Source organism: Orycteropus afer, unplaced genomic scaffold (genome assembly GCF_000298275.1).
Source record: "Orycteropus afer afer isolate SDZICR_OR568_19922 unplaced genomic scaffold, OryAfe1.0 scaffold00072, whole genome shotgun sequence".
Taxonomy (NCBI): Eukaryota; Metazoa; Chordata; class Mammalia; order Tubulidentata; family Orycteropodidae; genus Orycteropus; species Orycteropus afer.
The window spans coordinates 7,983,096-7,996,097 of NW_006921659.1; the positions used below are offsets into that span (position 1 = coordinate 7,983,096).

The window sequence follows — 13,002 nt, forward strand, 5'->3', positions numbered from 1 at the left end:
TATTTCAGCCTGTCCACCCATCTATCCACCCATATACCCGTGTTTGCCTTCACTGACCACACCGTACTATATGCGCAAAAGGGTTCATCTTTGTTGTCTGTACTTCCCAAGTACCTCTTTAGGAAGGTACATTTTAACATTTTTCTTTAAGTACTGTCCTGCCCCTCCCTTTCCACTGACCCAGCCTCAGTTGTCATCACATAGCCTTGTGGTATTCAGACAGCCTCCCACCATTCATCCTGAGCTTACCTCTTAACGAAGTCATCATATACAGGCTGCTTTCCATTAGCCTTCAGAAAAAGCCTCTTTCATCACGTTAAAAACTCTTAAAAGCCTCATTGCCTAGAAGATAGAAAGCCCTAAGTGGGTGGTGGCATTGCCATAGTCCCTACACTTTGTTTCTTTTCTGAACTCTTTCCTGACTTGTCTGTAAATAGTTAATCACTCAATTATATATTATTCTAAATTTCTTGTAGTGTAAAAATAGAGTGTGAGCTTCTTAAATTAAATTGAAAGATATGGTTGTAAAAAATATTCTGTAAAGAATTCAATTACTGAAGTGAATTAAATTCTATTCAGATGCATACTAATTATCAAAATTATTTTCTATAGTTCTTTCACACTTGCCTCCAATACTTAACTAGAGTATGTTTATTAAAATTTATATACTCACTGTATACACAGTGTCAAGCTGCAGAAGGTAGCTCACATGCTAACATGTCTTGTTTTTTCTTGTATTTTAGTTTATGTGAGCACTTAAAACCAGACTTTAAAAAAAAACTAAATCTGTAACAGGTATGTCATAGAAGTTGATTAAAAATATGTATTTTTTAAATACATATTTGTCTAATGTGATTTGAAATCCCATTCTTTAAAATATATGACAATATTCTGTTCTTGGAGGTTTTTACAGTTTTTCATTCTAGGAAGGTTAAAATAAAAACTTAATATCTTAAAATGAAATAACAGTTAAGAGGGACAGAGAGGGAAAAAAAAATTTATTTTCTTTAACATTTATGTAATGCCAGTTCTGTGCTTGGGAGGTCTGATGGCGAAGTGCCTAAGGCATTTGACTGCTAATCGGGAGGCTGGTGGTTCAAACCCACCAGCCACTCCTCAGAAGGATTGGGCAATCTACTTCCATAGAGATACCACCTCGGAAACCCAGTGAGGGGTCGTTATGAGTCAAATCAGGAGCTCTGGTGGCGTAGTGCCTAAGGCACTTGACTGCTAACTAGAAGGCTGGCAGTTCAAACCCACCAGCCACTCCTCGGAAGGAAGATGGGGCAATCTACTTCTGTAGTGATACTGCCTGGGAAGCCCAAGGAAGGGTTGCTATGAGTCGGGTCCGACTCAATGGCCCATGACAACAACGAGTCAAATCAACTCTACAGCAGTGAGTTGGGTTTATTCTGTGCTTGGCAGAGTTCCTCATTTATTCCCACAACAAACTTAAGACATATGGAATGCCTCAGACTTACAGACAGAGAAACTGAGTGCAAGATCATACAGCACTTAAATGATAGTGCTGTTAGTTGACCCCAGCTGTTTCCAGCCTCTGTCATGAGACCCCAGTCATCTTTGTGTTGTTCCTATATAGGTAGTTTAGGAAAATGAAACATAATTTTTTAAGTGCATAAAATAATGGGATTATTAACAATAAATTATATTGTGCTTATTGATGAAAAATGCTTTATCTATTGTTTTGAGTTGTTTCAAATTTAAAGAAAATTTAAAATACCATATGCCCTTTACTTAAATTCACCAGTAGTTAAAAGTTTTCTTATTTACTGTCTCTACGCAGATGTACACACTCTATTTTTTAACCATTTCAAGGCAAATTTCAGACGTCATGGCACATTGTCCCTAATTACTTGAGCATGGATTCGTTGAAAATGAGGATATTGTTCTTTTAATCGTACACTTAAGAAATTTGATACTATTTCAATAATATCTAATGTGCATTCTGTATTCAGACTTCTCTATTTATCTCAAAAATGTCTTTGGTAGGTGATTCTTTTCTTCTGTAATCTAGTACTATCCAGTCAAGTTCGTTCTTTGTATTCATTTATTTCTCTTTACTTTCTCTCTCTCTTTTCTTTAATTAACATTTTATTGTGGTTTAGGTAAAAATTTGTAAAGCAAATTAGTTTCCCATTCAGTAATTTATACATAGATTATTTTGTGACATTGATTACAGTCCCCTCAATGTTAAGAGGTCTCGCCACTTCCACCCTGGGTTCCTCATTTCTATTCACCCAGTGTTCTGCCCCTTTCTTCCTTCTGAATTTTACTTTTAGGAAAATACTGTCCTGTTGTTCTCATATAGTAGAATGCTTGAGGATCTCATTCCTCACGGTGTTGTTATTTACTTTCTATACTATTGTTTGGCTCTAAGATGGTCTCTGGAGTGGGTTCAGTTCTAAGTTGGAAGGGTGTCTAAGAGCCATAGTGTTGGGAGCTCCACCAGTCTCTGTCAGATGAGTGAATCTTATTTTTTTTTATGAATTTGGATTTTGTTCTACATTTTTCTCCTACTCTGTCCAGGACCTTTGTGATCCTGGTCAGAGCTGTTGGTAGTGGTACCAGGTACCTGGTCTCAGGCTTGTGGAGTCTGTGGCTGATGTGTGATCCACTGGTCTTTGAACTAATTGTTTCCTTGAGTATTTGGTTTTCTTCACTCTTCTTTGTTCTAGATGAGAAAAGACTAATATTGTATCTTAGCTGGATGCTCACAAGCTTCTAAAACCCCAGTTGCCACTCACCAAGGGAGGATGTAGAACATTACCTTTATGGACTGTGTTACACCAGTTCACCTAGATGTCTCCCCAAGACTATGGTCCCTAGCCCTCAAGCCCAGGAACTCAGTCCCCTGAGGTGTTTGCTTTTGCCTGAGAAGTTTTCCTGACTGTGCCCTACTATATTGGTGGTATTGTTAGGTGCTGTCAAGTCAGCTCTGACTCACAGCAACCCTATGTACAACAGAATGAAATACTGCTCAGTCCTGTGCCAGCCTCACATTCTTGCTATATATGAGCCCATCATTGCAGCCACTGTGTCAGCCCATCTCGTTGAGGGCCTTCCCCTTTCATTGACCCTCCACTTTACCAAGCTTGATAGCCTCCACGGCATGGTCTCTTCTGGCAACATGACCAAAATAGGTGAGACAAAGTCTGGTCATTCTTGCTTCCAAGGAGCATTCCACCTGCACTTCTTCCAGGACAGATCAGTTAGTTCTTCTGGCAGTCCATGGCATTTTCAGTATTCTTTGCCAGCACCACAACTCAAAAGCATCAACTCTTCTTTGGTCTTCCTTATTCATTGTCTAGCTTTCACATCCACATGAGGCAATTGAAAATAGCATGGCATGGGTCAGGCACACCCTAGTCTTCAAAGAGACATATTTTTGCTCTTCAGCACTTTAAAGAGGTCTTTTGCAGCAGATTTGCCCAGTGCAGTATGTCATCTGATTTTTTGACTACTGCTTCCATGGGTGTTGATTGTGGACACAAGCAATATGAAATCTCTGACAACTCCAATCTTTTCTCCATTTATTGTGATGCTGCTTATTGGTTGGATTACAAGGATTTTTGTTTTGTTTATGTTGAGGTATAATCATACTACAGACTGTACTCTTTAATCTTCATCGGTAGGTGCTTCAAGTCATCTTCACTTTTGGCAAGCAAGTTTGTGTCATCTCTGTATTGCAGGTTGTTAGTGAGTCTTCCTGCAACCCTGATCCCACGTTCCTCTTCATGTAGTCCAGCTTCTTGGATTATTTGCTCAGCATACAGATTGAATAAGGATGGTGAAAGGATACAATCCAGATGCACTCCTGTCCTGATTTTAAACCAATCAGTATCCCCAAGTTCTGTGTGAACAACAGCCTCCTGGTCTATGTACAGGTTCCCCATGAGCACAATTAAGTGTTCTGGAATTCCCATTCTTCTCAGTGTTATTCGTAATTTGTTACGATCCACACAATTGAATTATTTTGCTTAGTCAGTAAAACACAAGTAAACATCTTTTTGGTATTCTATGATTTCAGCCAAGATCCATCTGACATCCGCAATGATATCCCTCGTTCCATGTCCTCTTCTGAATCCAGCTTGCATTTCTGGAAGTTCTCTGTCAATATACTGCTACAACAGTTTTTGAATTATCTTCAGCAAGATTTTACCTCTGTGTGATATTAATGATATTGTCTGATGATTTTCCCTTTCTGTGGGATCACCTTTCTTTGGAATGAGTACAGATATGGATCTCTTCCAGTCAGTTGGCCAGATAGCTATCTTCCACATTTCTTGGCATAGACGAGTGAGTGCCTCCAGCATGGCATCAGTTTGTTGAAACATTTCAATGAGTATTCTGTCATTTTCTGGAGCCTTATTTTTCCCCAGTTCCTTCAGTGCCGTTTTGACTTCTTCCTTCAATACCTTTGGTTCTTGATAATATGCCACCTGCTGAAATGGTTGAACATCGACCAGTTCTTTTTGGTACAGTGACTCTGTATTCCTTCCATCTTCTTTTGATGTTTCCTGCATCATTCAGTATTTTGTCCATAGACTCTTTCATTATTGTAAGTCGAGGCTTGAATTTTTTCCTCAGTTCTTTCAAGTTCCAGCTTGAAAAATGCAAAGCATGTTCTTCCCTTTTGGTTTTCTAACTCCAGGTCTTTGCATATTTCATTATAATAATTGACTTTGTCTTCTTGAGCTGCTTTTTGAAATCTTCTATTCAGCTCTTTTATCTTGTCATTTCTTCCATTTGCTTTAGCTACTCTCCACTCAAGGGCAAGTTTCAGAATCTCTTCTGACATCCATTTTGGCCTTTTCTTCCTTTCCTGTCTTTTTAATGACCTTTTGCTTCCCTCATGGATGATGTTCTTGATGTAATCCCACAGTTCCCCTGGTTTTCAGTCATTGGTGTTCAGTACATCAAATCTGTTCTTTAGATGGTCTCTAAATTCCAGAGGGATATAATCACGGTATATAATGTTCTATTATATTGTTGTTACGTGCCGTCGAGTCGGACCCGACTCATAGTGACCCCTCCTTGGGTTTCCGAGGCAGTATCACTACGGAAGTAGATTGCCCCATCTTTCTTCCGAGGAGCGGCTGGTGGGTTCTATTATATGCATGAATATATTTGCAATACATACAAATAATGTATATAGAAATACCCAGTTCCAAACCTATATATATGCATGTGGTTGTAATTCATATGTCATCCCATACTTGTTCAATTTACATATCTACCTATATGTATCCTCTCGTAAATAACTTGTTTTTACTGTTGTTGCTGTTTTACTGTTGTATATGTAATATACAGTTATATATGTATATGTTGCCTTTGGGAGCTCTGGTAGCGTAGTGCCTAAGTCACTTGACTGCTAACCAGAAGGCTGGCAGTTCAAACCCATCTGTCACTCCTTGGAAGGAAGATAGGGCAATCTACTTCCGTAGTGATACTGTCTCAGAAACCCAAGGAGGGGTCGCTATGAGTCGGGGCTGACTCGACGGCACATAACAACAACAACATGTTGCCTTTTACTTTTGCATACTTCTCAGTGTCTCCCTTTGCCTTGGTCATGTTGTGCTTGCTTCTTACATTTTGTGGTTGTCTTTCCCCTCACCAAAGTCAACACGAATGTGCCATCTAGTTAGTGATTTTCCCTGTCCCATTACTGGTAACCATCAAAGAATGCTTCTTTCTGTGTGAAGCCTTTTCTTGACTTTGTGTAATAGTGGTCTCATACAATATTTGCCCTTTTGTATTTGACTTATTTCACTCAGCATAATGTCCTCTAGGTTCATTCATGTAATGAGGTGTAATGCAAATTGATAATTATTCTTTAACATGTAGTATTTCATTTTGTGTGTGTGTGTGTGTGTGTGTGTTCCACAGTTTTTTATCCATTCATCCATTAAAGGGCACTTAGATTGTTTCTATCTTTTTGCTACTGATTTATACATGGTTGTACATAAGTCTGTTCGTATCATGACTATTATTTCTGTATGAAATACACCTGATAGTGGGATTTCTGGACATGCAATATTTCTATTTCTAGCTTTTTAAGGGGGGTCACCCCAACTCCTGGTGCCCCATGTGCATTGGAGCAGAACTGTGGAGTCACCCCAGCTCATGGCACCCAGTATGTGTCAGAGCAGAACCATGGAGTCGCCCTGACTCGTGGCGCCCCCAAGGCTGGCAGTTCAAACCCATCAGCCACTCCTCGGAAGGAGGATTGGGCAATCTACTTCCTTAGTGAAATCACCTCAAAAACCCAAGGAGGGGTCTCTATAAGTCGGATCTGACTCAATGCCAGTGAGTTTGCTTTTCCTTTGGTATTTTTAATACCATTTTTCACAGTGCTTGTACCATTTTACATTCCCACCAGCAGTGTATGAGAGTTCCAGTCTCCCAACAATCTTCCCAGTATTTGTTATTTACTGTTTTTTTGATCAGTAACATTATTGGCAGGGTGATATGATACCTCTTTGTAGTTTTGATTCTTTATGTATTAGTTAACTGTTTGAATGTCCTCTTTGGTGAAGTGTCCATTCATATCCTTTGACCATTTTTAAATTAAATTATTTGTCTTTTTGTTGTTGAAGTGTTAAAGTTTTAAAGATTAGTCCCTTGTCAGATATGTCATAGCCAAAATTTTTTCCCAGTCTGCTTCTCTTTTTACTCTTTTGGAGAAGTCTTTTGATACACATAAGTATTTAATTTTTAAGAGGTCTCAATGTATAGTTTATCATCTGCTGTTTGTGTGGTTTTAGTTATGTTTGGTAGACTATCTTTGCCATAAATTAGGGCCCCTAGGTTTGCCGCCTATTTTTTCTTCCACTATCTTTATAGTTTTAGATTTTACATTTAGGTCTTGATCCATCTTAAGTTAGTTTTTGTGAATGGTGTGAGGTATGCATTCTGTTTCATTTTTCTGCAAATGGATATCTGGTTTTGGCAATACGTTTATTAAAGAAAATATCTCTCCTCCATTTAATGGATTTGACCCTTTATCAAAAATCTACAGGTAAATGGGTTTGCTTGTGTTGTTGTTGCTTTGTGCCATCACGTCCGACCCGACTCATAGCAATCCCTCCTTGGGTTTCCAAGGCAGTATCACTACAGAAGTAGATTGCCTAACCTTCCTTCCGAGGAGTGGCTGGTGGATTTGAACTACCAGCTTTGTGGTTAGCAGTCAAGTACCTTAGGAAATACGCTACCAGAGCTCCTGGGTTTGCTTCTAGATTCTCAGTTCTGTTCCCTTGGTCTATATGTATGTCATACCAGCACCAGGCTGTTTTGACTACCATGGCTGTATAGTACGTTCTGCAATGGGGAACTGGGAGCCCTCTCACTTTGTTCTTCCTATCCAGAATCTCTTTCCTTTCCAAATAAAGTTGGTGATCCATTTTTCCATCTTGTTAAAGAATGTTGGAATTTGGACTAGTGTTGCATTCTGTATATAGATCATTTTAGGTAGTATTGACATTTTCAAATGCTAAGTCTTCCTTTCCATCAGCATGGGTATGTTTTTCCATTTACGTAGATTCCTTTTGGTTTCTTGCAGTACTGTTTTCTAGTTTTCTTTGTATAAGTCTTTTACATGACTGGTTAGATTTATTCCTAAGTATTTTATCTTTTGAAAGGCTATTGTAAATGGTATTGCTTTCCTGATTTCTTTTTTGGAATTCTCAGTTAGTATAGAAGAAACTGATTTTTATATGTTGGTCTTGTGCCCTGCCACAATAGGGCTATTCATTCTCCTAACTTTCTTGTAGAATCTCTCAGATTTTCTATGTAAACGATCATGTCATCTGCAAATAGGGATAGGTTTACTTCTTCTTTATCAATTTAAATGCCTTTTCTTTCCCTTTCTTTCCTTACTGCTGTAGGTAGGACTTCCAGTACAATATTTAATAAGAGTGATGGTAGAATAAACCCTGGTCTGGCTCCTGTTTTCAAGAGGAATGCTTTCAGTTTCTCTCTGTTGAGAATAATGTTGGTTGTTCATTTTGTGTATATGCCCTTAATTATACTGAGGACTCTCCCTTCTTTCCTATTTTGCTGAGGAGAATTTTTGTCAGGAATAGGTGTTGGACTTTATCAAGTACCTTTTTTGCATCAAATGACATGATAAAATGGTTCTTTTCCTTTGTTTTATTTATATATAGTGGATTATGTTCCTTGAATGTTCTGATGTTTTTTAACTATCCTTACATACCTGGTATGAATCCCACTTGGTCACAATATATTATTTTTTGGTATGCTCTTCCAACCTATGGGCTAGAATTTTGGTGAGAAGTTTTGCATGAGGGATGTTGGTCTAAAATTTTCTGTTTTAGTGGTGTCTTTGCCTGGCTATGGTATCAGAGTTATGCTGGCTCCATAGGGTAGATTTAAGAATATTTCATCCTTTTCTAAATATATCCTTTGCTGAAATAGTTTGAGCAGAATTGGTATCACCTCTTCTCTGAATGTTTGGTAGAATTCTCCAGTGAAGCCATCTGGGCCAGGGCCAGAATAATAGAATAATGATATTCTATTATTTTTTTGGGAGGGGGGTTGTTAATGACCTCTTCCATTTCTTCCTTTGTTATGGTCTGTCCAAATTTTCTACCTCAGTTTGTGTTAGTTTAGGTAGGTAGTGTGTTTCTAGGAGCTCTGATAGGGTAGTGCCTAAGGTACTTAACTGCTACCAGAAGGCTAATGGTTCAAACCCACCAGCCACTCCTTGGAAGGAAGGTGGGGCAATCTACTTTCATAGTGATACCACCTCGACGGCACATAACAACAACAGCAGCAGCAAGAAGTGTGTTTCTAGAAGTTTGCCCTGTTTCTTCTAGGTTTTCCAATTGTTGAAGTACAATTCTTCGTAATACTCTATTAGGATCCTTTTCATTTCCGTTGATTCTGTTGTACAGTCACCACCCATTCCTTATTTGTGTTGTTTGCATCTTCTGCTTTTCCTTTGTCAATTTAGCCAGTGGTTGGTTTGTCAGTTTTATTGAGCATATCAATGAACCAGGAGCTGCAGTGGCACTGTGGTTAAAGCACTGGGCTGCTAACCGAAAGGTTTATGGTTGGAAGCCACCAGCTGCTCTGTGGGAGAAACATAATCTGCTTCTGTAAAGATTTACAGCCTTGCAAACCCTATGGGTGGAAGGGCAGTTCTAATCTGTCCTATGGGGTTACTATGAGTTGGAGTCAATTCAGTGGCAATGGTTTTGGTTTTTGTTAGTTCAAAGAACCAACTTCTTATTCTTTGTACATTTTTGTTTTCTATTTCAGTTTTTTCCTGCTGTAATCTTTATTTCCTCTGTTCTTAACTGTGGAATTCTTTTTCTGCTCTTTTTCTGTTTGTTCAAGTTGTATGATTAAGGTATTAATTTTAGCTTTTTTTTTTTTTTTTTTGGTGTGTGCATTTATTGCTATAAATTTTATGCTGAGCATTGCTTTTGCTATGTCCCAGAAGTTTTGGTATGTTATATCTTCACTTTCCTTTTATTCCAAGAATTTTTAAATTTTACTTTTACTTTCTTCTGTGACCCAGTAGGTTTTAAGTAAGATACTATTTAGTTTTCATGTATTTAATTTTTTTTCCCTTGCTCATTCTGTTACTGATTTCTAGTTTTATAGCATATGGTCAGAGAAGATGCTTTGTTTGTGTATTTGTTGAAACTTATTTTGTGGCCTAGAATATGGTCTATTCTGGAGAATGATCCATGTGTTTTGGAGAATGTATACTGTGCTGCTGCTGGGTGGTGGAGTGTTCTGTGTATGTCTGGAAGGCCGGGTTGGTTGCTCATATTATTTAGATCTTCTGTGTCTTTATTGAGTTTTTCTCCAGTTCTGTCCATCATAGGAAGTGGTGTATTAAATTTCCTATTTATATTAGAGTTATATATTTTAGAGCTCTGTATTGGGTGCATAGATAATTATTGTTATATCTTCTTGGTGGATTGACCTTTTAGTCATTATATAATGCCTTCTATCTAAGGCATTCAACTACTAACCAGAAGGCTGGCAGTTCAAACCCACCAGCCACTCCTCAGAAGGAAGGTTGGGCAATCTACTTCTGTAGTGATACCACCTTGGTAACCCAAGGAGGGTTTGCTGTGAGTCAAATCTGACTCAACAGCAGTGAGTTTGGTTCTTTTTGGTTTTGTCTATTATGGGAGCTCTGGTGGCATAGAGCCTAAGGCATTTGACTGCTTACCAGAAGGCTGGCGGTTTGAACCCACCAGCCACTCCTCGGAAGGAAAACTAGGCAATCTGCTTGCGTAGAGATACTGCCTTGAAAACCCAAGGAGGGGTCATTATGAGTCGATGGCAGCAAGCTTGGTTTTTTGGTTTGTCTATTATAAGGAGCTCTGGTGATGCAGTGGTAAGGCACTTGGCTGCGAATCATAAGATCAGCAGTTTGAATCCACCAGCTGCTCCATAGGAGAAGGATGAGGCAGTCTGCTTTTACAGCCTTGGAAAACTCTATGGGGGTCACTGTAAGTAGAAATTAACTCAATGTCAGTACGTTTGTCTATTATAATGGATTTTGACTTAAACTCTATTTAATCCAAAATTAATATTGCTACTCCTACTTTCTTTTGGATAGTGGTTCCTTGATGCTTTTTTTTTTTCCCCATCCTTTGATTTTTTTTTGAAACTTGTTTATATATTTGTGTCTACGGTGTGTCTCTTGTATGCAGCATATTAATGGGCCATGTGTTTTTAATCCATTCTGCCATTCTCTGTTTCTTGACTGGTACATTTAATCCATTTACATGCAGTGTGATTGATAGGTATGAACTGCTAAGGTGCCACCACTTCATATCTCTCTCCTTGTTCACAGTTTGTTTTTTGTTTGTTTTGTTTTGTTTTTTAAAATCAGTTTCTTTTTGCTGTTGGTGTTCTGTCTAATTCTTTGTCCTTTCATTTGATTTTCAGGGTTCCAAGATTATCATCTGTATCTGTTTCACTTGGGTTTTCGGGTCTTGGCTGTCGGGGGACTTACATGGTGTGCCTGACTAAGCTGCCATCTTGATAGGTCCTCCTCTTCTGTCTCTTTTACTCTTTTTGGACTGTTGTGTTTTTTCATGCTTTGAACTTTCTTTGAAGAGTCCAGAATAGTTATCTTTAGAAAGTCCCACATTCTGAATTTTTCTTTCCTCATGATTAGATTTGCATGGATTTGTCATGTTGAACATTTTTAGCACATCTGTGATATTGTGTGCTTCTGATTATATGACATCAGGAGGCACCTGACACTAATTTAAAATTTTTAATCTATTTCATTTGTAATTAGTAGCAACAAAGGCTTAATTGCTTGAATTGTTTTTTTTTCATCTTTCACATAGACAACAACAGAACGACCTTTCATTCAGAAGCTGTTTCGTCCTGTAGCTGCAGATGGACAGTTGCATACACTAGGAGATCTCCTGAAAGAAGTTTGTCCTTCTGCAGTTGCTCCTGAAGGTAATCAGCAACATTGGAGCATTTCTTTCATTTTTGTTTTAAAGCCTTTGTTACTGAGTTAGCATTAGCATTCTACGTTTATAAATTACATTCTATTGGGTTGCTTCAGGAAGATACTTGTATCATTATCTTGTAGGGAAAAAAATCTTTTGAAACAGAAGCATTTAATATTTAATTTATATTTTTAAAATAATTGACATTAACAAAGTCCAGAATTGACTCTCTTTAGCAAAATTAAATATACCATTTAAAATTATCTTGTTATTACAACTATGGTCTTTTATTTCTGAATTCAATTATGGTAAATAATCAAACATTATTAACCTCTTAATCCTATGGATCCTATTCCATAGGTTTTATTAATTTTGAACAGTGATTCACAAGTATTTTCTCTCAAAATGTAACTTGTCTTTGCCTTTTCAGATGAAGCATTGAAATTTTTCATTTTGATGAAATTTATCAAGTTGTATGGTGGTGGTATTGCTTTTGGAGTGTGCTTTGTTAAATAATTTTTAAATGTATATTTTTTTAATTGAAAGTACACTTACATAGTGATGAAAACTATATAAAGAATTTCAATGAAAAGTCGCTCTCCCACTCCTATCGCCCACATCCTAACCCAGCTCCCCTGCCTGGAGGAAACCAGTGTTACCATTTTTCCTGATACCCTTCCAGAGATAGAAACTCAGGTTATAAAAATTTTGGCTGGGAAATTCACAGTAATTTTTTTTTAATCCAGGAATAATATTAATGTTCTACCTTATTTTCTCTGTGCTGTAAAGACTTCTTTATATTTTATTCAGTGTCTATTTTACTACGTTTTTGCATATTCTGGAATATAGACTAGGGGGTTCTGATAAGATGGCAGACTAGGCAGAAAGACTACACAGACCCTCTTCAACAAAGAAAAGGGAAACCAATTAACATAGACACAGAAGATAATCCTGGACCCCCCTGAGCCTTGAAGGAAAGGATATAGAAATGGACTAAACCCCAACTAGCAGAAGAATCTGCATGAAAATATCAAAAAAGGAAACATATGGTGCTGCAGTCTGGCAGCGATCCTGACAGCACAGCACAGACAGCTTGGAGAGTGCTGAGTGATGGTAGGACCTAAGAGTTAACCTAAATTTCAGCCCTGCTAGCCAGGGACTGCATGGAGGATTGCTCTGGTGGCTGGGGTATAAACGGAGAAGGCAAAAAGAGAAAGGCAGGCTGAGCTGTGGACTTTTGCCTGTCTGGAGGACACTGCCATTTTGAATATTTATAAGTGGCTGACCATTTTGGATATTTAAAGAGACAGCACTCTTCGAGATTCCAGGGGCTTGAGAACAGGTTCTGCTTGCCAGCAACCCCAAGGACACTCTGGACCTGCAACACTGTGAAAAGGTGCGACATTCCTCTTGTTACTCTTATACCGCACACCCGCTTGGTGAACAGAGGTCCGGCCACCCCCCACTCCCACCCTTCTGGGCACGCAGGAACTCCATCCCAGTCTGTGTGCTCAGACAGAGCCTGGGT

At 38.4% G+C, this 13,002-nt stretch overlaps 1 protein-coding gene across 1 annotated transcript in view; it reads left to right on the forward strand.

The window, feature by feature from the left end:
• ATG5 (autophagy related 5) overlaps positions 1-13,002 on the forward strand; it is a 172,792-nt gene that overhangs the window by 147,300 nt on the left and 12,490 nt on the right. The window contains exon 6 of the mRNA XM_007940840.1: positions 11,364-11,481. Within this exon, the coding sequence (XP_007939031.1) occupies positions 11,364-11,481 (118 nt within the window). The remainder of the gene's footprint in view (positions 1-11,363; positions 11,482-13,002) is intronic.